The sequence below is a fragment of the Pectinophora gossypiella genome, chromosome 15 (assembly GCF_024362695.1).
Source record: "Pectinophora gossypiella chromosome 15, ilPecGoss1.1, whole genome shotgun sequence".
Lineage (NCBI taxonomy): Eukaryota > Metazoa > Arthropoda > Insecta > Lepidoptera > Gelechiidae > Pectinophora > Pectinophora gossypiella.
In genome coordinates, this window is record NC_065418.1 from 8,840,276 (window position 1) to 8,867,603 (window position 27,328).

General features: G+C 37.9%; 1 protein-coding gene and 1 long non-coding RNA gene across 2 annotated transcripts; one reads left to right on the forward strand and one right to left on the reverse strand.

The window, feature by feature from the left end:
* Window positions 1-26,699, reverse strand: LOC126372930 (homeobox protein unc-42). Its single transcript, XM_050018832.1, has 6 exons — window positions 26,198-26,699; window positions 8,513-8,685; window positions 7,601-7,708; window positions 4,531-4,698; window positions 2,316-2,406; window positions 1-110 (listed from the first exon to the last, which is right to left on the reverse strand). The coding sequence occupies exons 1-6, from the start codon at window positions 26,697-26,699 to the stop codon at window positions 1-3; spliced, it is 1,152 nt and encodes a 383-aa protein (XP_049874789.1).
* LOC126372931 (uncharacterized) lies at window positions 15,748-18,188 on the forward strand. Its single transcript, XR_007567244.1, has 2 exons — window positions 15,748-16,146; window positions 16,537-18,188. It is a non-coding gene; the product is annotated as an uncharacterized LOC126372931 (long non-coding RNA).
* Window positions 26,700-27,328: the final 629 nt, after the last annotated feature.

The following is a 27,328-nucleotide window of genomic DNA, read 5'->3' on the forward strand; positions in this document are numbered from 1 at the left end:
TTAGGTCTGGTACTGCAGCATGGGCGCCGCCGCCAGGTTCGCGTGGTGACCACTGTTCATCCTCAGCGCCGAAAGAGACTTGTTGTACCACTCGTCCTCCGCGCTCATACCTGTTGTTGATAACATTTATTTATAACATAACATGGCCCAGTTCGTGGTAGCCCAGTTGGAAGAACGCTTGACTCTCACTGTAAGGTCGCAGGTTCTAATCCAGCACGGGCCTAAACCTATGATTTCTTTTATAAGTGGCCTGTTTACGTGGTACTTAAATAAAATAATTTAACTATCAAAGAATATACGGTCGATAATTTAGTTCGTTTTTAAGTACTTTGTTTTTACACTAATAATATGCAGCCCAGAAAAGTAGCAAATTGGAAAAATAAAGACACTACCTCTACTAATGTCATGTTTTGCCCCTTGAATTATGAACTTATTCCCCTCCAGATTCGTCGTCACACCAGGTTGTGTTGTCATACTGGTGTGAACCAGTATGACAAACAGGATTTTTTTCTATTTATATGAATGAACAAAAATAAAGATACTTTAAGTCAGTTGTGTTTTGTTATCTGTAAAAATACGCTTGTTTCGGAAATAGTTTTATGATTAAAATAAGACTTAGGAAAATAAAATATCGAAACAATATGTTAGTAATAAAAACAAAAAAGATTGAGTTCGTTTACCTAGCATAAATTTATTTTTGGAAGTTCCACATATATACAGAGATATTCGACGAAGGGCGTAGCACTTAACGTAGCGTATTCGTAGCGGCGCGCAGTCGCGTACCACTCCTGTTTTCCTGCTACGGCGGTATATAGATAACTATGTGAAGTATACCGAGGGGAGGGTAGGGAAGCGAATAGTGAGGTACTGAATCGACCCTCGCGTTTTCTCAAGATGCAATCTCGCCGCAGGAAATAAGATATTTGCGAAGACGCCGCGAGGACGCCCGCCAAAGTAAATGTAGTGGAAATTTTCTTATTAGAATATCTACGGTACGATGCCTCGGTCCTATTACTTGCTCGTTTTTTGCTACGCAGGAATCTGCTCGCCCGCGGCTGCTACGACTTTCACGCTTTATCGCGCTAAGATTTTTTCCCTGAAAGTACCTAGTTATTACGTTCGCGCTATTGTAGAGGAAAATACGGCATGAAACGAAATGGAAAAAAATCGTTTCATGCCATGATTTGATCGTCAAACGTTATAAACCTGAGAAAACTATACCTGTAAAATGAATCTGCTTGCTTTTTTTCATGTTTGTTCTGAGTATGAATGAAAAGTAAGATGAAGTAGGTCAAATGTATATAATGGATTCGGGTCAGATTTGAATATTGAATTGGGTAATGCCTAGTCTGATATGTTCTAAGGGCAAATTAACACATGTCTTGAATTGAGCTGAGCAAATTAATAATCTCCGGCCGCAGACTGGAGCATCATTGGATTACTGTAACGTTCTGCGTCTCAACAGCAACTGTGTTAGCGTTATTATACTCGTTCACCACTAAGGCAATCACTAAAACGGACGCATTTCGGTACATTTATGGATCTAAATGAAAGTGCGTTTTAAAACTATCATGTAATGTGTCAAAGAACGTTACGATTTTCGAAAGTTAAGTATTTTAAAAAATTACAACTTTTCAGTCAGTACTTTATCAGTTAAACAAAAAAAAATCATTGCTCAATAGCGCCCTGAGCCGCACAAGTGTCACTAAGTGGAAAAGAATTAGAGCTAGAATAAAGAAGAAGCGTTGGTGTTAACAAATTCTAATTAAGTTTTATTCTTTTTCAAGATCATCTGTCGGGCTCGTTGTGTGGCAAAGAGAGCAAGTTTTCTCATTACTCCATGGGGTATTTGTATAAAAACGAGGCGGTGCGGCGATCATCCTCGCTCTTCCAACTTTATAATTGCCTTGGCGGCCCTAATGGAAAGTTGATGAAAGCTGTCTCCTGCCGTCTACCGCTTTTTGTTTTACGCTCCCAACTTGCATCTTAGTTCTAACTGAAATATTATAACTTATTTTATTTGATACTAATTTAAAAGTTGGTCGTAACGGAAACTTTGGAGGCTTGGTAGCGCGTGTAGCGGATAGGTATATACTCGTTTAATAAGAATCTTACTTTGATTTTAGTGTTTTTAATTCAGTTACTTAGTATTACCTAATATGGATTTTTTTATTTTGAGATGATTTTAACGTTATTCGATAAAACGAAAAGGTACAAATGTCTCGAATTCAGATGAGGCCCGTGCCTAGCAGCGGGGGCATATAGAGGCTGTGTGTTTGATGTACCCATATGAAATCTTATGTGTCGCAACTCACCCATAGTATCCTGGCGCATACCAACGGCGCTCATGTTAGCCCCGTGGCCCATAGAGAAGCCCTGCGGCATGGGGTAAGAGCCGCCGCCCATCTGCGACAATGAGAAGATGTCCTTCTGCAACTCCTCGTAGCTCCCGTGGTGCTGTTTGGAGAGAACATACACATATAATACAAAAAATATTATTCATTATAGCGAATAACAAAACATGGAACACGATAAGCTGTTTGTCTCCCTGGGCATGGAGTAAAATGATAGCAACAGTACACAACATATCCATACATATCCATATAACGAACACAAAGCATATCCCAAAACAGGCGAGGTGTTTTCACAAAGACGAGCGTTGATGGAAACACGCCGACAGAACACTATTCGCAAAACCAATGCATTTTGGCGCGCCGAAATCTCATCAACGCTTTGATTACCACTCTCCGGCCGGCCCAGTAATTATTTTTCACTTGCCATTTTATGTTAATCGTTTTCATTATGTCGCGGTTATATTTTGTTACGTTTAACACCTCAGTTAATGGGTAATGCGATAGCGGTGACCGAGATTAACGTTAGCGGAGTCGACCATATATTATCGACATAAAGCGCTCGCTGTTTTCATGTTAAAGTTACTTTAAATGGAAATTCGATGTGGATTTCGTATCGTAAGTGACCGATGATATTGATGCACTTTCAGTAATGATAATTAACGATTAAGATTAAGCAGGGCAGTTTTCACAAACACAGCTGTCTCGACCATTATAGACGGCGATACGGCTCACCACCGATCACGTTGGTCTAACAGAAAGCTCGGTGAGGTGCGGGTACTTAATTCATCTCGTGATGGATGTACTTCTGACTACCCCATTGAGATATGGTCAAATCAAATCAAATCAAATATACTTTATTGCACAGAACACAGTACAATTTGGGCGGCCTTATTGCTCTAGAGCAATTTCTTCCAGGCAACCAACAAAAGGAAACAAACATTATGGTCGTGAGTTTATGTTATATATTTGTTATTTAATAAGTATTTTGAAAATATTTGCGATACAGTTTACAGTCAGTTTGCAGTCACGCCGAATATTTCTGTTAATACACACAGCTTCATCAATGCTGCGTTGCATTTTGAAACTGTATCACCAATGAAATTGTATGTCCATGGAAAATTAAGAGTATTGTGTTTGGCGTGTATGTGAAATGTATCGACGATTCCGGTCGCCGCCGGCCGCGCAATCCAGCAATCGTATTATCTCGTAATCAGCGCTCTGATTAGCACCGCATGCTAATGAGACAATGTACGCGTTGTACGTAAGTACGCACTTTTGCCTGGAATACGTACTACGTAATAGTATTAAATATATACGTCCTATTGGCTGGTTACGTTTCTTATAGTTCTGTACCTACTCGGGCACTATGAGTACATTAGCATACAGCTGATTAAACATTCTATGGTCAAAGCGAGCTCTTGGTGACATTAGTCAGCTTGTACTTAGACCGTAGAAAGGAGATGTACAGATAGGATCTACTACGACTATGTGACGTTTGTCTGGTCGTAATAGTTCACCTTTTAATTAGTCAAAGATTGAAAGAGAGAAAGGAGCTCTTTTGAATTTGTTGCATGTTATGTATTTTTCAACTTCAGCACATACATCAGCTCCTCTTGAACTAAAAATTAACAGAAGACAATAAATGGACCAAATATGTCGAGGGAGACCCTAGTGGTCACACCCCAGACACTTCATACAAACCACCTTGTTTTACACAGATACTACACATTGACGTTACATCTGTGTGAGTGACGTCTGACGTTTTATTCAAGAATAAAGTAAGACCGAAGGGGTGAGGTAAACCTAGCTCAGCCGCTGGTGGGGAGCGGAGAGTTGCCGTTCTGTACGTAGTATTATTCCTTGTTCTATGCCCATGGTCGGGTGTTTTTGAAGTATACCAGAAATCAATTGATAAGACTTGGACAGAGCCAGAAAGAATGACATGAAAGAGAGAAGTCCTGATACAGTCTGAGTAGATGAAAGATTAGTGAATAATAAAATATTCTTTTACTTGTCTGGGTAAGACTGGTGGCTGTGGAAGCTGTAGGGCTGTTACTATCCAGCTACAAGGCCAAACACCTCCGCAAACCTGCTGTGGAGCGACTGACCGAGAGGTCTGACTCCAGTAGCGGGGTAAATAAGTTATTTGGTGGGGTAAATAGCTATGTGTTCTCACCTGCGGGTACCGGTTGATGGTGTTGGGGTGCGGGTAGGGCTGGTAGCCGCGGTAGCCCTGTATGTTGCGCATCATGCCGTTGCAGCCCGGCAGCACCGCCGGCGCCAGAGCCTTCTGTAACTGCTTCTCCTGCTTGCGGTACTTGGCGCGTCGGTTTTGAAACCAGACCTGGTGAGTTGCACAATTACTTGAATTATCTTTTTTTAAAATCAAATTACGTATCAAATTGGAGATGTCATTTGAAAAGGTTTAGTTTGATCTACTCTGAACCAGCGTGTGTGTATTAAAACGATTCATGAATGTGGAGGAAACAAGAAAAATGTGTCAGGATCGAGGCAAATGGAATTCCAATCTCAGCTTACCCCCTTTATGTATAGGTATAGGTATGTATAATCAAAATCAAAAATAGTTTATATTCAATATAGCATAATGCATATCACGCCCCGCCATTCACGTTACGTCATCACACCCGTATCCTCGAAGGGGTAATGCATCCTCTAAGTCATGGTTTCCTAATAATTCTAAGTCCGTTCATAATAAGTACCGTATGTCAGTCTTAAGGTTTGCGAGGGATTTTTTCCGATGTTGCTATAAGAGAAAATTGAAATCGAAAAATTTCTGACTCGGAAGGGACTTGAGCCCGCAGTTTTTACCGGAACGAGCGTGTTAACCATTACACCATCGGGTCCTCCTTCTGCCCATGCGAAATTCTTTCGATATAGGTATGTATGTATAGGTGTGTAGTCATTGAGTTATCCGGAGAAATCGTGTTTCTATAGGTACGTAATTTTTGTTGCACATTTTTTCAGTATTGTATAGACCATTCGATTCAATCGACAAAAAGGTATGCTTGATGCGCCATTACTAATACATTACCTATCGTTAAAAAAGTCCAACGATATTACTTTCATGATTTTAAACGCTTAATCTTATTTATTCTGTATAAGTAACTATATTATCAAAAAACTAAATAATACTTGTAATTTATAGTAAATATATATTTAAAATGTTCGATTACTGGTGCCTACTTTCTTAGTTAATGTGGAAAGACAAACAAAATAAGAGAGAGAAAAGAGAGGCTGCCCTAATTTGCGTGTTGTCAACAAGAATGAGAGCGTGCGTCGTTTGATATGGTGATTACAACTGATTAGAGGGAGAGGGTGGCCCTCCCCTCTCACGCGTTCTCCATATAAATAAACCGATACACCCTATACCTAACTTCCTAAACCCACCCTGCAGCATATATACTGCGTATATAGGGGTGAGGAAACGTAAATGGGATATTAGTTTTTTCGCAAAGCTATCTGGCGTCGTACGAGTACCGCCGCCGCCCGCCGCGCGTTGTAATGAAAAACGAAGCAATTTCCTGAAGGTTTGGCTGCGATCGCTTTACTACAATTGTGGAGCGACATTTTCTGCTTATTATCTTTAATTTTATTATTAAAGATCTCTTGTTTTGTAAAGTTTTGTAAAGAAGAAAGGAAATATCTTAAAGTAATAAGAACCAAGATTGCGTTGAAGTCTTTTGTACCTATAAAATCTTAGAACTTCAAAAATATAAAGTTCGTTTACTTAAATACATAAAATCTGTACGGTATTTAAACCTTTTCTAAAAGTTTTGTAAGCGTCTGTAAACAACAATTTGAAGAAAGATAAAACGTAATTCAGTAAAGATCCCTCCCCTGAAACACTTTGTTCAGTTCACAATACAAACGATAGATGCGACCCGCCCACTCGGCGCCGAGTTATCCGGAGAAAACGGTCGCCTTTAAACTGAAAAAGCACGGGGATCCAACAAAACATTTTCTTATTTCCAATTGTAGAATTCATTTGAGGGCAGAGACAATGTCGAGAGGCGCGCGGGGAGGATGAGCGGCTAACTTCGTTACGGATCCATTTGATGGGATTGCAATGCCTCAGGGGCCGCCCCGCCCCGCGCCCCGCAAGCCCCGACAGTGCTGTATTTTTATATCGAAATTTCCTCCACAAGGAGGGAGCTCAACGTCGCTGTCGTCTTTAACGTTTACGTTCTTATGTAGCGTCGCGTGAACGTTAATAGCCTCCCGCGGAGCGGCGGAGCTTGTACTCGCACGTCGCACCGCGCGCTTCTATTGGCACTTGTTTAACACACATTTAGCGCACACGGCCACCGCCTACGTGACACGCGCTTTTAACGGCCGAGATATGGAAAAGTCTCCGTTCTAATATCATTTCGCAAAGCCTTTTATATTTTAAGTCGAACTTTGTTCCTCATTGTTTTTGAAATATAAAAGTAATTTACCAACTCGCTGGCGGCACGGTGAATAATATATGAAACGTGCGCGTGTTCTACTAAAACAACCACTCCACGTAACATATTACTGAACCTGCTCCGGTATAGATACAACAGTATAAAGCATTCCCATTAAAGCGAAATATCATGAATAATTATTTAGTCATGACTTTTAAGAGGATGCTAAAAGTCACGTTCTGAATAAAATATCTAAAGCGACAAATTAGGCGCTCCAGGGACAAATCAATAACGAGGGTCCCGGGGGATTGAGCAATTTTAAAACTGAGATAAAGATCGCTCGCGAGTAACTGTAAGCATTTCGTATTCATACGGCCGAGGACGACAGATGGCGCTTTAATTCAATCCGCCTCCGGCCTCTGCTCCAAATTGTATTATCCGAGTATTCGCGCATCATTGATATTTCGACAATTCCGCCCAAGACCGTCCCGATCGGCAGCATTGTGTGCGTCGCGCGTCCCGCTCGCACCCGCCGCACGCCGCACGCCATACGCGTCTCGCGTCGCCCTGCATTCGCCGCGGGTGGGCCATTTTGCACGAATTCCTCTGCATTTTCAATACCGAGCTTCGATTGTGTCGCATATTGACTAATTCCAATTTTTCGCCCGTCCATTTTTATGTACAATGATGGATGACGTTTCGAATACGGGTGTACGGTGTACTTATGTATGATGTCGGGGGCGAAATGTGTTAAAAAAATGCTAATACGTAATTAGGTACTTAGTTGAAAATGATCTTCTAACTAATTGAGGTTTTCGAACTTTGGTAAAGTATCCTGACCTGTATCCTCGCCTCGTTAAGTTTGGTGGTCCGCGCCAGCTCTTCTCTGCAGTAGATGTCAGGATAGTGGGACTTCGCAAATGCTGCTTCTAATTCTGCTAACTGTTCCTGTTGAACACATTCATAGTTTCAACACTGCTGTAAAAAGTAAAGCACGCTATAAAGTATTCCAGTAAGACGAGCGGTGATTTAGAGTTGCCATGTCGATAAACGGGGTAGAAACCAAAAGATCGTTGAGAATTACGAAAAATAAAGAGATGAAGGCCTTTGACCTTTGCTCAGCAGTAGGCCAACGTAAAGGCTAAATAGAATACGAGTCTATGAAGAGGACCAAGGAATATAGTACGATTTATTTTATTTCCTATAAAGGCTATAACTATGTACTATTTCTACTTACGTGAGGTTAGGCGACATCCTCACTGCAAATCAATCAGTTGGATATTGTGTGAGTAGAAAACAGTCATAGTTCTCAAGTGGTATCAGATTAAGAAACGAGGTTAGCATCTTTTTTTTCAGAAAGCATAATATAAGTTGTCCAGGGGAGATGAAAGAATTTATGGAGTCCATCTTCACCAATCTGGGTAACACGGCTAGTTAGTTTGGCAGCTTTGCGAGTTCTTATGCAGCTACCAGGTCCCCTATTGTGGCTCATGTAACTACGTACTTACTGCAATCAGACTCATAGAATGCTACTCTGAAAACTGCCGGTGAAAGATATAGAGCACATATTGCTTACTGCTCTACCTATGTGAAGTTAGTTCGCTATGTGTTGTAGCTGCAGTTGGTGGCGGGTTGAAGTGGGGCAAGAGGTGCGGCTGCGGTCTCAGCACTGGCGATAGCGCAGATCTGCCCGAGCTGCCCGAGGTGCCGGAGGTGCCCGAGTTGCCGTTGAATATTGGTGATTGCTCATACCTGTGTGAAGGTAGTTCGATGCCGCCGGCGTGCAGGAGTAGGGCATGAGGCGGTGGTGGGCGTGTGGCCCGCGTGCTGCGGTCCCAGCGCTGGTGATAGTGCCGAGCCACCCGAAGTGCCCGAATTGCCGTTCCCACCCGGCTCCGGTTTTAATTTTTTGAATGCGCCTTCCGCTGTAATAGAATGCTAGTTTTAGTGATTGTTAAACTTTGAAATTAACCACCGAAAAAGTAGGCGGAACTTCTAAATTCTAATAGGACTCCTGGATATCATGAGTTTGGAAGGTAGACGCGTTTGAAGTTCCTTACTAAACCGAATGGTTACAATGAAATAAAATTAACTGCTATTAAGTCATATCTTTTTGATAACATGATACTTATAACTATCATAGAAAAAAAGTCCAGTTCATAGATAATCAAGAAGCACTATAAGTTCTTAAAAAGTTGGAGTGCTCGAGTTCTGAAGTCATCCTCCTGCCCTTATTTACAAAAATAATAATTTAATAAACCTCAACTAAAGGCCAACAAACGCAAGAAAAACTCCCCTACGCCTGAAACCTACTAAGACCCTTGGCACAAGACGGGTCGCGCTCCTAGTTCCGTCCACCCGTCCACCCATCCACCAGTTTCCAAAGAAGGCCCGGCTTCTTATTTGCATAGCGGTCGGTGCGCATCGATCCCTTGCCGTAGGTCAAGTTCGCGGCTGGCTCATAATTGTAATTGTGTTGCTTTAACTAACGCTGTTAGCAGGGCCACTTTCGCTTTTGGCGCCCCGCGACGCGAGAAATGCGACGCCGGGCCCGGGCGCAGTCGTTTCCGTTTGGACATACAGTTATCTGGGTGACTACTGTCTGGGAGTTGATAAAGTGTGTCACGAGGTATTTAATTTACATAAAGATCGTACGTCGTACTGCTAGTTGTGCATTTGCCTAAACTTATCTACTACGGTGGTTCTGGGTGTACATATACATTATACATACATAAATTCATGCCCATGATGGTATATAGGCAGAGTCACAAGTAATTAACCAGTTTTTTGGGTGCGTGAAAGACATTGTCAATTTATGAGCATGTTTACTGTAATGTTATTATCTATACTTACTGCTAGATAATGTATTTCTTGTGTTGTAATAATGATTCGTTCGTTCTTGCCACGTAAGATTTGTGACTATGTAAGCGCTTGATATTATAAGTAGTATGTCGGACTCATCTTGTTATTTTCTTTCAACGTCACTCCAAACGTGCCACCGACACATAGCATGTAAAGAAATAAAATTTTATTTACCTACGACATCGTTTAAACCCAATATGTTTTTGGCTACCTACTCTACTGCTTCGGGTTTGCCAAAATCTCGTCTGACGGTAATTGACGATGTGGGGTTCTCCTTTGTTCACGTAATATAGAATGCATCTAGTAGGTAAATGCCTAAATTAGTCTACCTTGCTAGAGGAGGAGAGAAGGCAAAGGGGCGAAGTAATTATAGTACCCCTCACCCAGAACCGTTAAAAAGAAAAAGTTATAGATTGTTGCTGTATGGATGAGTTTAAAAAAACACTTTCAATTCGATTTCATAGTCGTTTTTATTGTCTTTTAGGTCACTTCTTTTTATAGTATTGTATGCAGTACTTTAATAAAAATGTAGGTCATCCAGTATTCAGATGTAGTAGGTTTATGACTACATAGATACGCGGTACAGAGAACATTCATTTCGTGCCAATCACCGGCATGTGTACTCAACTGGAGACCGCAATCGGATATTGCCGGGCTCGCCGAAATACAGCGACATCACTATATTTGCAAAGCGCTGCCGCGGCGCCGCCGGCGACTCACAACTTATACCCGTATTTCCCTGACAACATTTTGTAGCTGAAACCAATTCGCATGTTACTAATATCCAAATCCCGGTGCACGTATAATTTATTCCCTCATGTTCCATACGACTTCAAATGGTCCAAACGTAAACTCGTTTCCCTGAAAAATTCGCATATTGGCGACATAATCAGTTTACCTTCGGTTTCTCTGAGCCTTCGAATTAAGAGGGGGAGATTTTAAAAGCGGCGCCGGAGGTCGGTTGGGCAAGTATTCATGCATTCCCTTTGACGGTGTTCCAGCTACTTACTAATTAACGTGGAGCTAAGTGTTTGCGTCCGCGGTAAACGGTGCCTTTTAACGTTTAAAAGGTTGTTTTTTTCCTCGCTTCTATGTTTTTAGGGGCTTTGATGGCGAATATATTGGTTTCGCTTTTACCTGTCATTTTTTCGAGATCAAATTATGGTGGTAGAGACGTTTTTAGCGGTAAACGTTGAAAGCATTTACTACGAACAAACTGTGATACACAATGATGTTTAATGCCACTTATGGATTTTTACTTGTGACGAAGGTTTTAGCTTCGGTAAGGTTTGTAACGGACACAGCCAGTCCATTAGGCATTCTTCGTACCTAATATATAGTTTTTAACATATTGTGCTGGACTTCAAATGAATTTTCATAAACATGATATTATTTTGTCAAAGCTCTTGTGATAAGTCAATGAACACTATTTATCCGGAGTTGAGTGGAGAACATTTGTGCGGGGCGTGACAGAGATTCAATGTAACATGTCATCAGGGGTCGTAAGCCCCTAATTATGACGATTGACATAAAAGCACCATCTGTGGTGGCAGAGGTGTCGGGTGACTGCCCGTTACTATTACTTAACTGCGACAATGTTAAATTGATTCCAGGGATAAACATGTTTTTACAAAGACACTTTTGTCATTTTTGAGCCAAGAACATTATACTACTTCATATATATTTGTCAATCGTCTAAAATTCAAGTTGCGGAAAACATTGAGATACGGTAAGCAAGCGTATTTTATCACAGAATAAGATTTTATCAAAATGTTCAAGGTTCATAATAGATAATAATGTTATGTACTTACTTAAGTACAAATATATATTTTTTGCTTAGGTTAGGTAATAGGTAATAAAAAAAGTTTTCAATTAGGTACGTTTTATAAATATTGAATATTTTTTTTCCTAAATCATATAATTTTTGCCACCTCTTAGTTATGGTCTTATTAACAAACTACAAAAACACTTGAAAGTTTCCTATTCGCAAGTGCAGCAAACTTAAAATCTATTACAGCTAGGGGGCAGTTTCGGACCACCCTGGGAGTACCTTATAACACCCAGCACCCTAGAGCACGGCATAGCACCCCGTAGCATTGCACCGCGGGGGTGCGCTGGCGCATATGTCGCCGCTCTTCTAACAGCTTAATAATGGCGCCGCAAATCCGCAGATTGTCATCTTTGATCGTTATTTATTGGTTTGTGATGACAGCGATCTGTCGAGTGCTTTTGTAGAGAGTACTAATTATTTACGTATTTTTCATGTGATTGGAACAGATATCTGATAGGTTTTGTTAGTTTCCGTTAACGTGATAACATACGGGTTTACTCTGTGATATAGATATCTCAAACTTCATTTTCTTATCTTCGATTTCAAGCTTTTACTTGACATTGTTATAAGTTGCGGAAACCACTGTTGTAAACATTTGCCTTGGTTTCTTGTTAATGCAATGTTTGTGCGTTCGCGTCTCTAACGTTCCGGTAAATTTTGCATTCCTTTAAGATTTCCTAACTAACAAAGAGAATTATTGTAATGTTGTAATTACAAAGAAAATTATATCGCAGCACCGGGTCCTCATCCTGTTTATGTAAAAGTTTTGATCTAAGTATTATGTATTATTTTGTATTATTGTGTTTCGTTATTATGATGTATTTTGTTTTCTTAACTCACAAAAAAATATTAACTAAATTACATATATTTTTCTTACACACAATTAATTTTTCATTAAACTTTTTATTTAATAAATTAAAATGCAAGACATTTTACTCTTAACCTTTCACTTCTAGCTTAACAAAAAAAATACTTGAAAAGGTAACTTTTTTTAAGAGCCAGCTGACCCTTCGGGTGTTTGGCTATGATGTGAGTAATTACAATGGGTTTAGCGGATTGTACTTGGTCCCTACTTGTTGTAGGGTACAACGCGCGACAATCTACACTCCATTATGTCGAGAGCTCTCTACACCGGATTTATTATGCGCATATTGGTTAGTACTTTAGGGGATTACGTTTTTTTTTATTTGCTTATCGTTTAGGGATCTGTTTTTTAAATGTAGAAAACCCCTTGATACCTAATTTTGAAATGTCTGTTTGTTGGTAATCTCACAGGCTTGAATCTTGTCTTCCGTCAAATATAGGTGCTTGATCAACAGTTGACAGAACAATAACTAATTCCATCCAATGACTTTGTATCGAAGGAAGCTGAAGGTTGTCTTCTGATTGCTTGTGGCTCTGCCTACCCCCTTGGGAATTGTGAACATGAATTTGTGTATGTATTTGTTAAGTGGTTTAAATTTGTGAATTTAAAATGTCACACGTCTGTAACATTCATAGCTGCTTTTTAAATTGTTATAGTGTTGCTGTCCTTTTGTAAAGATTATTTTTTCCGATTAAATATTATGTAATTTTATTTTAATCATTTTTATTAGCCATTGCAAATAGTATACATCATCATCATCATCAACAGCCTATACACGTCCCACTGCTGGGCACAGGCCTCCCCTCAATCAACCGGAGGGGGTATGGAGCATACTCCACCACGCTGCTCAAATAGTATACATATCACAAATTAATTGTCGTAATGTTTCTTCGAATCGGCTAGTATTTTAGAATATTAAAATAATATTATATCGTTTTGATCGATCGATATATCTTTATTGCACAAGACATAACATACGGTCACGCATTCATATGTATACATTAATTTTTTTGACAAATTTAACTGTCTCACTAAATGTCAAGTATGTTAGTGCGACAGACTCCGAAAGTGGGTACATTATATTGCTCATGACTACACATATAGAATAGTTATAAACGGACAACAAACATAATAGATGCCTTTATTGCTAATCAGCCCTAACACTATCACTGTCGTGATTCAACGCAATGTCTTCATTAATTTACCAAAGATTCTTCCGTCACGATGTAAAATATAAAGTATTTAATCCAACCACTTCCGATTCCGAAAAATATAAAGGGGTGCTCACTAGGCAGGTGTGAACCGCACGCGCCGGCCACGCGACCAGCATTATATTTACCGCTTTATGTTTGCTCTTAACGTTACCTTTATTTGTTGAAGCAAATAGTCCATAACATTTGTACAGAATGATTTGTAACTTGGTTCATGTTACAGCTGTTGACAAGGTGTAATTTTACGCCGATTAAGCTTCCAAGTGGACAAATCCGTAGGTTTTGTTAAATACATACTTATTGCAAGAATTAGTGTCATTAATGAAAATAAAAGAAATAGTAGGTACTTTACTTTAATGACTATAGTTATTTGTTCAACAAGAGAGGAATGTTTTGTGTGCGAGTGCTGAGTTTAAATCACGAACTAGCAAAGTCAACAACAAAGAAAAAAAGGTTGATACTAAATAACATGTAATTAGCTAAATGCCATGTCAGGGGCCTTTGGCAGCTCAATAATAATCCTAAGACCGGGGTTGATGAGGTTGGTAATTCACGTTACAACCTACACGATAGAAGAAGAAGAAGATCTAAATGCCTACATGTTTGTTTAAAATGTTCTTTAAGACAGCTTCCACGACAGTTACTTAATTAAGTTTGTCAAAGGGTTTCAAAGCTTCACCTTGTATTATTTAGGGCAAAATTCCTATTAAAACTCATCCGACTTTGTGTGGTAAGTACATATCTTTGAATGACTGCTCTTTGTTTTTATATTAGACTGTAGAACAATTTACGATTTATTTAATGAATAAAGCATTTAAACCCAGCCGTATTTTAAGATGTTCACTCCACTCTTCCTCAGTTGAGCTTTATGGTATTTTAAGTTAACATTTACTTCCTTGACTTGAGGAATTTACTCACTGGAGTCGAGTATGTCACACTGCCAACAAAATAATACAAAATTAATGACGTCATGCCATATTGCATTATCAGTTTACACTCAACGTGACGTCTGTCGTAATATTATTTATTTATTTAGGTACACATACAGCAATACATTATGAAGCTTTTACAGACAGCATTAGCATTCAACATTCAGCATTTTGTAGTATTGCTGACTTACAATTCCTTGTAAAAATTGCCTCAGGTGCTATTGATTGTCCTGACTTACTATACCGCATTAACCTCCGAGTACCTAGCAGACGTCTTAGATTTAACGTTCCTTTGTTTCTTCCCATTGCTACAACTAATTACCGTCAAAATTCTTACATATGCAGAGCTAGTAAATCCTTCAATGAATTGTCACGTGATACAGATTTGGATCTGTTTAATATTAGACCTAAAGATATTAGGCACCAGCTGAGTTGTGGTTTCCTGAGTAGCGGGTTCCAAATGGTTGGGCGTGAATTTTTCTGGCAAGTTTGTTCTTGCATATAGATATTAAGTTGTTATTTGCGAAAACCTATAATTGGCTTCATCATCATCATCATCAGCCCATTAACGTCCCCACTGCTGGGGCACGGGCCTTCCCTATGGATGGATAGGGAGATCGGGCCTTAAACCATCACGCGGGATAATTGGCTTATTGTATAGTTATAACATAATCTATTATTTCTTTTGCTGTTGGTTTTCCGAAGAAAAAATATAAAAAAATAAAATAAAATCTTCTCAACTGAGGACGAAGATGAGGAAGGTTTGAGTAAACATCTTGCAATACGGGTGTTAGACACTAAGATGGTCCATTAAGCGTGCTGTTGTTGACTGTGTAAGCCATCCTTTAGGGTTAATAAGCACATTTAGTTTTGGTTACTATTTATATCTTAACAGCGACACATAGAAAGACGAACGTCGTGAAATTCTAGTTTTTTAGTTAGGTCTTATTTCCTATTGTTAAAAACTGATACAACTAAACGAATACTTTACTATAGTTCGCAGGTTTAAAATAAACTTTTCATTTATAAAGTTAGGTACAGTATTTAAATAGCAGTCAATGATATTCAATTATACTGAATTACTTTAGATTTAGTTTAGACCGACTTGAATGTCATGGCTAGTCAACTTCAACTGTATGGTTTATGGCAACCGGTCTCATGGCTAGTCATTTCTTATCCACATTGACATTAGAAAATACAACAAAAATGTGTATGAATGATGAATGTGGGTAGGCATGTTGAGATATTTTTAAAGCTGACATTATAGGTACTTCTTAAGTTCTTATTTTTATATCGTATAATGTATCAAACAATCTAATTTGTGACAGTAAACCGTATTGACAAATGATAATATCAATTATCACAATTATCAAAATAGTTAAGTAACGACTTTGTACATTAATAAAAGCGACTTGATATATTTCAGTGTGTGATGAGAAGTGAACGGAAAATGTTCTAGTGGAAGCAAACATAAAGTATAAATAAAAAACAAGAGAATAGTGTTAAGTATATATATAACAGTGTAAAGAAGAAAAACCGAAAATATATTTTTAGATCGTACCATACTTTTGAGACGGTGTTATAACTAAAGTTTAAATTATTAATTACATTACAACGACGTGACGTCATTGGAATAATGCACTCTTCAGTTTCTCTTTGGATGTTTTCAATGTTATTAATTCTTCCTGGTAAGTGTGTTTTCTTTGTATTTTCTTGTACTTAATGTATACGAGTAGACATTTGATAATGGTCGTTGAATGGCATTGTCTTCAGAGAGTGAAAAAATAAATTTATTGATGATTAGTATCCCATAAAAATCAAGTTTTCAATCTGATAATTATCATCCACCACTCACAAATGTACCATTCAAAGTTATAAATAAATACACTATACAAATTGATGAGTAGTTCCACCTTTTAATCAATCAAGCCTGAGCAAGTGGAATGACTACTGTCTAAATCGTACTACTTACTCCAAAACAATTAACTCTTCAAGTGGACTATTTGTCGCATAAATGTACACCTGTAAATGTATAATGTACCTAGTAAAAGAAAATTAATAAGCATAATTATTTTCAGAATACCGATGTCAGTTAGGAGTAGGATTGTTTGAATCACTCCTCGGCACAAACCAGCAGGAATTGTCACCATTCAATCAAAATATTAACCTACAGCCTTACAATAAACCAAACAGAAGACCGATGAACAACCTGAACCCTGACACACGGGTTACGCTTGAAGAACAAAAAGAAAAGTTAGAAGATATCCTAGCTAAACTGCAAGAGATGAATAAGTTGAAAGAGGAACAGAGACAGAAGGAGAAAGGCACGACGACTGAGAGAAATGTCAACAATAGACCTAATATAAACAACAATAACAATCAAGGCATGACTTCTCCAAGACCAGTAGTCCAACCTACTAAAAGACCTGACGTGAGCAACAGATGGAAGAAGGTAATGACTAAGAAGTTCATGTTTCAAGCGCAACCTGTTGTACCCGGGGATCAGGTTTCAAATTATAATATGGATGAATTTGTATATTATATAGAAAAATAAAACTCAATGCTTACATAAAATATGTAATGTTTGGGTTTATATTCGTGTGGGTACAAACTGTTCTGACCGAATCCGAATGCGGCAGTTTCATTAACACTCCCGTTTCTCGCCACGGAATGTTCCCGCTGATGTACATTATACATAAGCTTAAAAGAAACCGTTACCGTTATTTACCTACTTACTCACATAAATATATATCTAATAATATGACTTTATAAACAAACGAATGTTGAATTTATTAATAAAATATGTACTTAAATAAATGTCATTTAATATTTACATAAGATAATTTATATCTTTTTATCGGAGTACGACAGTATATATTGTCTAGAATTTGTCGGAAATTCCTGACTTGCCAAGAAATTACACACCCTTTTTATATTCAGGTTTTTTTTAACTAGTAAGTAAACAAAACTAAATTCTTGATTTTATGAATATACTTCATTAAGTATTTGTTTATTTAATAGTCAATAGGAAATCCCGCTTCGATAAATCACAAAAAAACACTAAGTGAATGCAAAATAAAAACTATTTTTGTGATTGTTTACAACTCTCTGACTAATTGTACCTACAATTGTACAGATATTTCAATATACTGTATTCATAAAATATACTTATTTAGCAATTGTGTATTAGTTATAAAAATAGCATGTAAGTACTACGAGCTTCTGCTTGTGAATAAACAAAGTATTTAGGTACATTGTACAATATATGGAGTTGTATCTCCGCCGGCACGACTACGAGTATTGGGTGGTTGGGCGCGAGATAAAGCCTTGTCATGTGGCACGTCCCACGGCCATTGTTAGTGCGGGTCGTGCCAGGACGTGCCGCTACGTGCCTACGTGGCGGTAAGCGCGCCCTCATAACTACTATTTTGTTCTCTAAGTTCCGTTCTGAAAACATGCCATGGATTTGTAATCAGAAGTTATTCTGTTACGTAATGTTTGTTTCAAGTCGCATCAAAGTAGCAGAGTGACAAAGTAGCAACGTTGTTATTTAAATTTGGAAAATGAAAACAATTTATTCGATAACTTCTTTAAAGGTGGATTCGACCGCCGACCATACTGATATAAAGTCTCTTTGGAAACAATATTTTATCGAGTTCTGATGTGGTTCTGATATATTCATACAATTTTAATTACTTATATTTCAAATAAAATATGCAATATCCCTAAATGTTTTCTTATTTCACTCACAAAAAGTCCGTAGTATAGTTAAATAGATGTGTACTTGTATAGTGTACTTAAAATTTAAAGTAAACACAGTCAGCTCAGCTCTGTAGAGGTGGTGTGCATGTGAGTGTGTCTGGCACGTCCCTGCAGCCATTGTTAGTGCGGGACGTGCCGACGTGACGCTCGCGCTGTGTACACGCCTTTGCATCGACTGCGCGCCGGATTACTGTATTTACTTACTATCTATAGTTTGTATTATACAGGGTGTTAGTGACATCGTAAGTATCGCAACGAATACTAAGGGGGCTGATTCAGACCATGATACTGAGTCAATATCAAGTCGAATTTTCCGTCGCAAAAATCATGATATTTTTTGTTTTTATTAAATTAGGTATTCAATTCTATACTTTTGCGATGGAGAATTCCACTTTATATTAATTCAGATTAATAAGCGGAATCATACCTGTCAGTATTCGTTACGATGTCACTTACATCCGTACAAATACGTACAGGTAGCCTTACAAGTATGAGTGTTAGTGACATCGTAACGAATACTGAGGGGGATGATTTAGACCGTGATTCTAAGTTGATAGCAAGTAGAATTTTCTGTTGGAAAATTCATATCAATTTTAGTGTTTTACAATTATTTTCAGTTCATACTTTTGCGACGGAAACGGTCTTGTTATGTAGGTACCTTAAATACCTTATTTGTCGAGGCATTAACCTATTTTTGATTGATTGAATCGAATGTACTATGTTCCCTATTCGCAGCTAACAAAACGTTACAATAAAATTAATGAAAATAAAATTCAACTAAATTTTAAATACCTATCTCGTCTGAAACTTAATTTTGAAAGACAAATTGGTCGATTACCGGTATTTCGGTACCATTTAGTATTATAAATGGTTAATTTTACTTAGTCGTAGTTCGATTACCCGATAGCTAAGTGGTTTAATATTGTATCTTTCGTAAGGAAGGCTTGTGTCCAACAGTGGGACGTATACAGGATGTATATATATATTTAATAACATTAAATCGTAATTAATGAGTAATTCTTGTGTGTTGTGTGTGTAAAAAAAGAATATATGACTAGATTTTTTATTTAGTTGAAGGCATTGGAAGTAAGTGAAAGATTTGATCTAGCCGCTGACTAAAGGTGACAAGTAAATGCGTGAAGTCTTTGATGCGAGTGAAAGAAGCAAGCGGTGTACCAGGATCGTTGTAAGTGGAATTCCGTGGTGTCTGCCTACCCCAACGGGAAATAAGCGTGATATTATGTATGTATGTATGTTAAACAGAAATCTGTCACTTCTTCCAGTACTAACTCATACACTCTCAAGTACCGTTTAGGTGATGCTTTCACGCGATCGCGCATTAATTGCTTACATAGATACGTAAATACGTATACCCGAGTAGGCAACCCAACCCGCTTGAAAATTCAGGCTCCGCGCGCGGGTCGAGGGGGGAAGGCGGTCGTTAGTGACATTTCGTATTCATGACGTCAGCCCCGGGCCGATTGTTTGCAATATTACTCTAATTGGAATTGTAATTACTCGCACATACCCGATAGTGTGCGCGTTACGTGCCCGCAATTTTATATTCTAATATCTTTTAGTTTATTCGAGTATAGCCTTCGAATTAATTTCGTATAGAGGCAGTGTTTTTTAATAACAAAAAAGAAAATTAGGGTATAAGTCGGTTTAATTATTTTAAATGACGTTATTTTTTTACCTTTTTTAAACTTTTTAGTTTACTCGCGAGTAGGTAACACTAACCAAGTATCTACATTATCAAATCGCTTGAATATAGTTATATTGGAGTGGTTTGGCCTTATAATTCGTTTAATGTATGTTCGATACGCCCTTAAAATTTTCTTTAATTTACATTCAAACCATTATTAATGATACTTATAATATTAGTTTACCCCTATTAGTATAGTCGGAATTTTTAACGCTTGTTTGACATGACATGAAAATTACTAAACCGATTTTCATAATCATAAATTGTTTATTTGCACAAAAACATGGTAACATAAGATCTTACAATTATTTTTGAAGTTCACATTTTGCCGCAATTTGGCATGTAAAAATTTTCTACAATAATATCCTTAATTAAAAAAGTTATTCAAAAAACATTATTAACACAATTTAATTCAATGTCAATTCTATTATCATTATCAAATTATTAAACTTTGTATGCAAGTCAAGTATTAAATTAAGTAAAATAAGTACAAATTATTAAAAAAATTACAAAATAAAAATCATGAAATTTCCCCTATATTCTAAGTTGAAGGATACTTAATCATATAATCAATTCTTCATACGACTTCATGTTGCCTAGAAACACTGATAAATGCTTCCTTCATACAAAAGACATCAACGAGATCATTGGTATTATACCATAATTAAGTATGTATTACTTCATACTTGAAGTTATTCTCAAAAATCAAAAAAATAGTAGTAAAAACATAGGTAATCAGCCGATTTTGATGAAACTTTAGTATTAAATGCCTGTGAAATGTGGCAGATGCGTGTTGAAACCTACATATAAGTATATTAACATATTATGACCGTTTTTTTGATATCCTTCGTTTTTTAACTCGGTTAAAAAGGACATCAGGTCAGTCAGGTAATAATAAATAAAAGGAAAAAAAAGAAAAAAAAAATACAAAAAAGGTGTTTCTTCTCTTTTAAGAAAATATACGAATATGTAACTACCTGGTAGATACCTAATAACAAAATTAAAAAATATATATTCGCTGTAAAGGAGGGTCGACATTATTAATAACATTTAAAGTATATCATTAAGTAGAACTTGTATAACAGCTGTAATTGAAAAACAAAGGCGCGTGATGGATTCCTTTAATTTTGGTACAGAACCCTAAAAATTTATAATTTGTTTTGAGACTAAGATTCGTAATAATAATACTGATATACGAGAAAATAGTCTCCGTGGTGAGTGGTTATAGAGTGTTAAGCTCACGATCTGAAAATCCGGGAACGACTTCCGATGGGGACATTGTCGATATTTATTTGTGAAATTGTCTTATGTTTGGTTATTGAATCACCTGATTGTTCACAAAAGCAAGATGATTCCGTGCTTCGAAAATCACGTTATGGGTGTAGGGACCCTAGTCTAGTTCCTATCCGTTACCTAGATGGCGTACGTATAGCAGATTCAGTGTAAAACGTAAATAAATTAGTCTTTTTCTCATTTATCATTACTTCTAAGGCTTCATTTTATTTGTGCCACAAGAGGTAATATAATAATTTATTTTCTTTAAATTAATGATAAATAACCCTTTCCATACAAAAATATTTACTAAATTTCTGTATTTTATGTTACAAATGAACGTAAATAATGCTTTACAAAACTTATTTTATACTAGCTTTTGCCCGCGACTTCGTCCGCGTGGCGTGTTATAAAAGAGAGATCTTGTCTGTGTGGGAGTGCATATCAAATTTCAAGCATCTAACTTATGCAGTTTAGATTTTTTCATACAATTTTTTTCCCAATAACTCCCATTTTTCAAAATACGGCCATAAATAAACTTTATATTTACTAAGGTATGCATGCATGCTAGATTGAATCAATTGATTGAATTGTTTTTTTTTTAATTGATTGTTCATTGAGTTTTAATTTAAATACACACTTCCTCTCTTCCCTTCAACGTTGCTGTGCCCTACAGGGTCCATGTTTTAGTTCCTATGCCTATGTAACACCCCATTGTACTACATGGAATGCAATAAATAATTGCGAATTGAATTGAAATGAAAACATCTATCTTACGCGGTTTCGATTTTTTCATACAAATGTTTTTTTCCCGCTAACTCCCGTTTCCGTGGGAATTTTGCAATATCCTGTTGCAACTAAGCTTTAAGTTAACTAAGGTACCTGCATGCCAAATTTCAAGCGTCTAACTTAAGCGGTTTAGATTTTTCATACAAAAGGATTTTCCCGCTAATTCCCGTTCCCGTGGGAATTTCGAGAATTCCTTTCTTAGTGCACCTCCACGGTATCTAAAGTACCGGCATGCCAAATTTCAAACGTCTAACTTGAGTGGTTTAGATTTTTCATACAATAGGATTTTCCCGCTAATTCCCGTTCTCGTGGGAATTTCGGGAATTCCTTTCTTAGTGCACCTTTACGGTACCTAAGGTACCTGCGTGCCAAATTTCAAACGTCTAACTTGAGTGGTTTAGATTTTTCATACAAAAGGATTTTCCCGCTAATTCCCGTTCCCGTGGGAATTTCGGGAATTCCTTTCTTAGTGCACCTCTATGGTATCTAAGGTACCTGCATGCCAAATTTCAAACGTCTAACTTGAGTGGTTTAGATTTTTCATACAAAAGGGTTTTCTCGCTAATTCCCGTTCCCGTGGGAATTTCGGGAATTCTTTTCTTAGTGCACCTCTATGGTAACTAAGCTACGTCCCTTCCTAATTTCAAGTGCCTACGTTTAGCCGTTTAGGCTGTGCGTTGATATGTCAGTCAGTCAGTTTTTCCTTTTATATATTTAGAAGATATTTCCGTCATACATGATTTCTATGTAACTTTAACCATTAAGGCTGCTCACGTGACGGAAGCTTAAAAAAAGGAGTAACTTCTCCCGTTTTCCCAAAATTTCCCTTCACTACTCTGCTCCTATTGATTGTAGCGTGATGAAAAGTATACTATAACCTGCCCAGGAGTATGAAAAATAATTGTACCAAGTTTCATTAAAATCCGTCCAGTAGTTTTTGTTTCTATAAGGAACATACAGACAGACAGACAGACAAAAATTTTGCTGATTGCATTTTTGGCATCAGTATCGATCACTTATCACCCCCTGATAATTATTTTGAAAATATATTTAATGTACAGAATTGACCTCTCTACAGATTTATTATAAGTATAGATGTAGTTTCTAATAATAAGTCTACCCCTTCCTCTCTTCCCTTCAATTTTTCCTTCTATAATGTAATTTTTCCTAGGATAACATTTATGAAAGAAATAAAAGAGAAGGTGCAGGTCGTGTAGTATCGGGAGGTGAAGGTTTTGGCGGGAAGAAGAGAGGAATGGCGGTTACTCCACCGACAAGAGCGCAGCTCTTAAATAGAGAGAGAGAGAATAATAAGTAATAATAAGAACATTTAAATAGGAAGTTGTCAATAGGTTCATCGATTTGAATGCCTATTTAAGGAAGGAAGGGTTTATAATATTTTTTATTCTTTATAGGTTCTCTAGACCTTCAAGTAGTGGCAAAAAGGTATAGAGTTCATTTAACTTAGTTTAAAAAAGGTTATAAGATTAGTGATTACCTAGAAGATATGAATGCATGGGATTAGCTCTCTGGGAACTGATATTAGGCAGCCAAATTTTAAATTGTGTGACAGTTTTTTTTCAAAAGATCCTTTAGGTCCCGGTGCCGAGGATTTTCTTGCAGCTTCTTTTCCCCGGCTACAAGTTGTGACACGTTGCAGTAGCTTTAGGCGGATGAGACGTTCGTTATGAAAAAAAAACGACGAATCAAAGTGTAACTATTTTACCTACTGAATAAAGATATTTTTGTATTTGAATTTGAACATACGTGAATAAACTGACACCCGCTTTTTGTTTGTATAATGTGGGATATGAAGACATTAGAAGATCTAGTCGTACTTGGTGCTGGAATCGTATTCATATTATGGTTTCAGGTTCGTAGTCCATCACCCGTATAAGTAGTTTATCATTATAAAGAGGACCCAATTACAGTCAGATAAGAAACAATTGTATTTCGGGATGCTCCGAAATATATCTCATACTATCAAACAAACTTGCTACTGGATAATTCTTTCTACAGTCTGAAGGAATTATTAGACCGCAAGTCTTCCAAATAATAACGTTTTTATTTAATCAACAATGAATAATAATAACTAGCTTTTAATATTTTAAAATAATTAAAAGCTAGATATTTTCTGTGACAGAATAATTGTGTTTTTTGTTTGTTATGCGTTCCTCTCATGTCAACTTAATTTAATATTATAATATTAATTAATTTATATTGCTACTTTATTGTGGAAACCTATAATTAGCATTTCTGTATCCTATATATTTTTATATGTACTACAATGTTTAAAGTAGCTGTTGGTTTTCCGAAAAGTAAATAAATAAATATTCATCTGAAATAAATAAAATCAATGCATCTATTTTTTTATTATTTTGTATAAAAAAGCATAGAAAAGTTGTTAGCCGCATTTTATATTTTTTTGTCCAACTCTAGCAGAGAATCATAGTTGTAAGCTATTTATAATAGAAAAAAACTTCTTGTTACCTATACATACCTAATATCCTTTGCTAGATAAATTACTAACATAGTCGTGAGCTTAAGTTATGTTATACAATGTTTGTAAGGCTTGCTTCACACAGTGTCGAGAAAACGGACGCGGGCTTTTGTATAAAACCGCATCAAATACTTATTATAAAATCCCACTTCTTGGCTTATCCAGCTTCCCGGGTTAAGCACGTCGAAAGGTTTTTTGATTCAAGACCTAAATCGTCCCAATAATGTCATTATAATTAAATACGACTACCTCTACTTTTATAATAGATACCTAAATATTTTTATTCGCTCTTGAAATCCGTCTAATATTATACTAAGTATGCTGTAATTTTAAGTTGACATAAAAATCTTATCTATTATTTTGAAAGTATTAATTAAATATAAACAATAGGGAAAGAAGGAAACACTTATCCCAATAAGTGTTGATATACCTCTAGAAATTAAACTATGTTATTATATTATAGAGAATCCTAATAATAGTTTAAACACCCATTTGCACTTCAAAAAGTAACTGTAGAATAATAATAAGCTAACTACCTTTAATGAAACTTTGTTATTATTTTAAAGAACATATTGTAATGAAATTAGCGAAAGAGGCAGCAAAATCGGTTTATGCTAGAATTATAACAGAATGAAGATATTTTTAACTAACAGTTCTATGGAAATAAAATTAAATGTTTTGGTTGAGTGCTGATCACAACATCTAAGGCAAATACTGAATAGGTAGTGTTGTATTATACGTAGTTACTGAAACAATAGCAAAGAACTGTCAGAAGATGAAACGTTTATGTATATCTTGTTGATATAAGATAAAAACGGGGGCCTGTTGTATTTCCTAATGTTTATAGTCCTAAAGTCGATTTTCCGAACATCATTTTCCTAATATTTAATTGTACTAATGTTCGATCATCCTAAATATTGATTATCCTACCGTAATACTTGTCCTAATATTCTTTAGTTCTAATATTAATGTCCCTAAAGTTTGAAATTCCGAATTTTTCATTCCCTATATGATCTATTTGACATATTTTGGTTAGTTGTGACCATCGAGGCCCGAAGGGCCGAGAGGCGGCGGTGAAGATTTGTTTCGATATGACAGCAGTCACGGGTGCGAGCGAAGCGAGCACGGAAATTCGCGGCACCCCGACACTGTAGATATAGGTTACGAAGGCTGTATGGCAGGGGGCGAGCAAAGCGAGCCCCCTGCCATATAGCCGAGTGGGTTAGGTTACTTGTGACCATCGAGGCCCGAAGGGCCGAGAGGCGGCGGTGAAGGTTCTCTATTGTATTCCCTAAAATTTCTTATCCTACTTTTTATTTTCCTTCACATTTTATTTAGGACTATACATTTTAGGAATATAAACGATTGTAACTATGGACATTAGGGCTTACCATCATTAGGATGAAAAAAAATAGGGCAATGAACACTAGGAGTTAACAAAATTGGACTAGGATCATTAGGACATTCGATACTTAGGACTAAAATGTGAAGGAAAATAAAAAGTAGGATAAGAAATTTTAGGGAATACAATAGAGAACCGATAAAAACAATGTGCAGTTCCACTTTGTTATTTACTCAACTTGTTGAGACGGACATTAAAGCCGAAAAAGACAACGAATGACCTACGCAGGGACAGGAACTGACAATAGGTAAATAGGAGGGTTGATGGGCAACAGTGGAAGTGTTTATGGTGTACTGAAGCTTTACTAACCTGTGTGATCCTGTAGCGAGCGCGAGAGTGGCGGCGCAGGCGGCGTCGCAGCGTGGTCGCCGTACAGCGCGCCAAACTCTTCAGCTGAAGATGACGAAGCATTACTGCACTTGCGACCCTTTTCAGGCGTGTATTTACTCTCCCCGGATGGCAAGAACTTGGCATCCGACTGATGCTCGTCCAGCAACCCTCCAACTCCCAGTAACCCTCCAACCAAGTTGGGGCGCAGCTCCTCCATGATCTTAGCGCCCTGTGCGCAGCCCCCGCTGCTCGTGAAGTTGAGCTGCCGGCTGAAGAAGGCCGGGAAGATGTTGAACTGCTGCGGGTCGGGCAGCGCAGGCAGGGGCGGCGCGGGTGGCTCGGCAGCCCCCGCGCACGCCGCGCTCTTGAACTCCACCGTGCTGGCGGCGCGCTGGCTCAGCGACCAGCGCTCCCCAGACCGAGCCTCGTGCTCAGACCCGTCGCCGTCGGCTCGGCCCCGACGCTCACTGACTAACCACATTATAGTGACGTCGCGCCCGACGCGGCACGCCGCCCCGCGCGTTAATTGTTCGCGACTGCGCGAGAGGACCGTACGACGCCGCCCACGGGCGAGAACGAAACGCACTGCTCCCATACCCCCATAATCGATGTAAAATCTTTATAGGGATGCTGCGTCTCATTCATGTCGGGCGCGTGGGGGCGGCGCGGCGGCCGATGGGGCGGGGCAGCGCGCTGATTGGCCGTCCCGAGCCGGCGCCCGCTCCACGGCACCGCTCCGGGCAGAAAGCCTTTTCTTTGTTTTATTGTCTCCTTGGTTCCTCGTCGATCCTGCGTTTAAAGTTTATGCATTGCACCAATGTTTTATTTTACAAAAGTCATGTATGAACTTCTTGAGGTAAAATGTGAAACAAGGAGGGTGGAGGTTGAATCACACGAGTGCTTTGTGCTGGTGGTGTTTGCATGATCGATTGCATCGGAACGTAGCGAGCTTCTACACACACGAGCTCCTATTAATCAGTTGCTTTTCCTTGTGTCAGTGATTTTCCACTATATTGAGAGTTTGTTCGAATCATAGACACTAGTTTATAGCTGCATATTTTTCTAATAGGCTAATAATAGTTTAATTTTAAGAAATATTTTGGCTTGTCT

Excerpts from the sequence above, each read along its gene's own strand:
- LOC126372930 (XM_050018832.1), bottom strand. The coding sequence starts at position 26,699 with ATGTGGTTAGTCAGTGAGCGTCGGGGCCGAGCCGACGGCGACGGGTCT. Across the intron at positions 7,709-8,512 it reads ATCGAACTACCTTCACACAG|GAACAGTTAGCAGAATTAGA; the intron begins GTATGAGCAATC and ends TGTGTTCAACAG. Across the intron at positions 111-2,315 it reads TATGCGCCAGGATACTATGG|GTATGAGCGCGGAGGACGAG; the intron begins GTGAGTTGCGAC and ends TATCAACAACAG.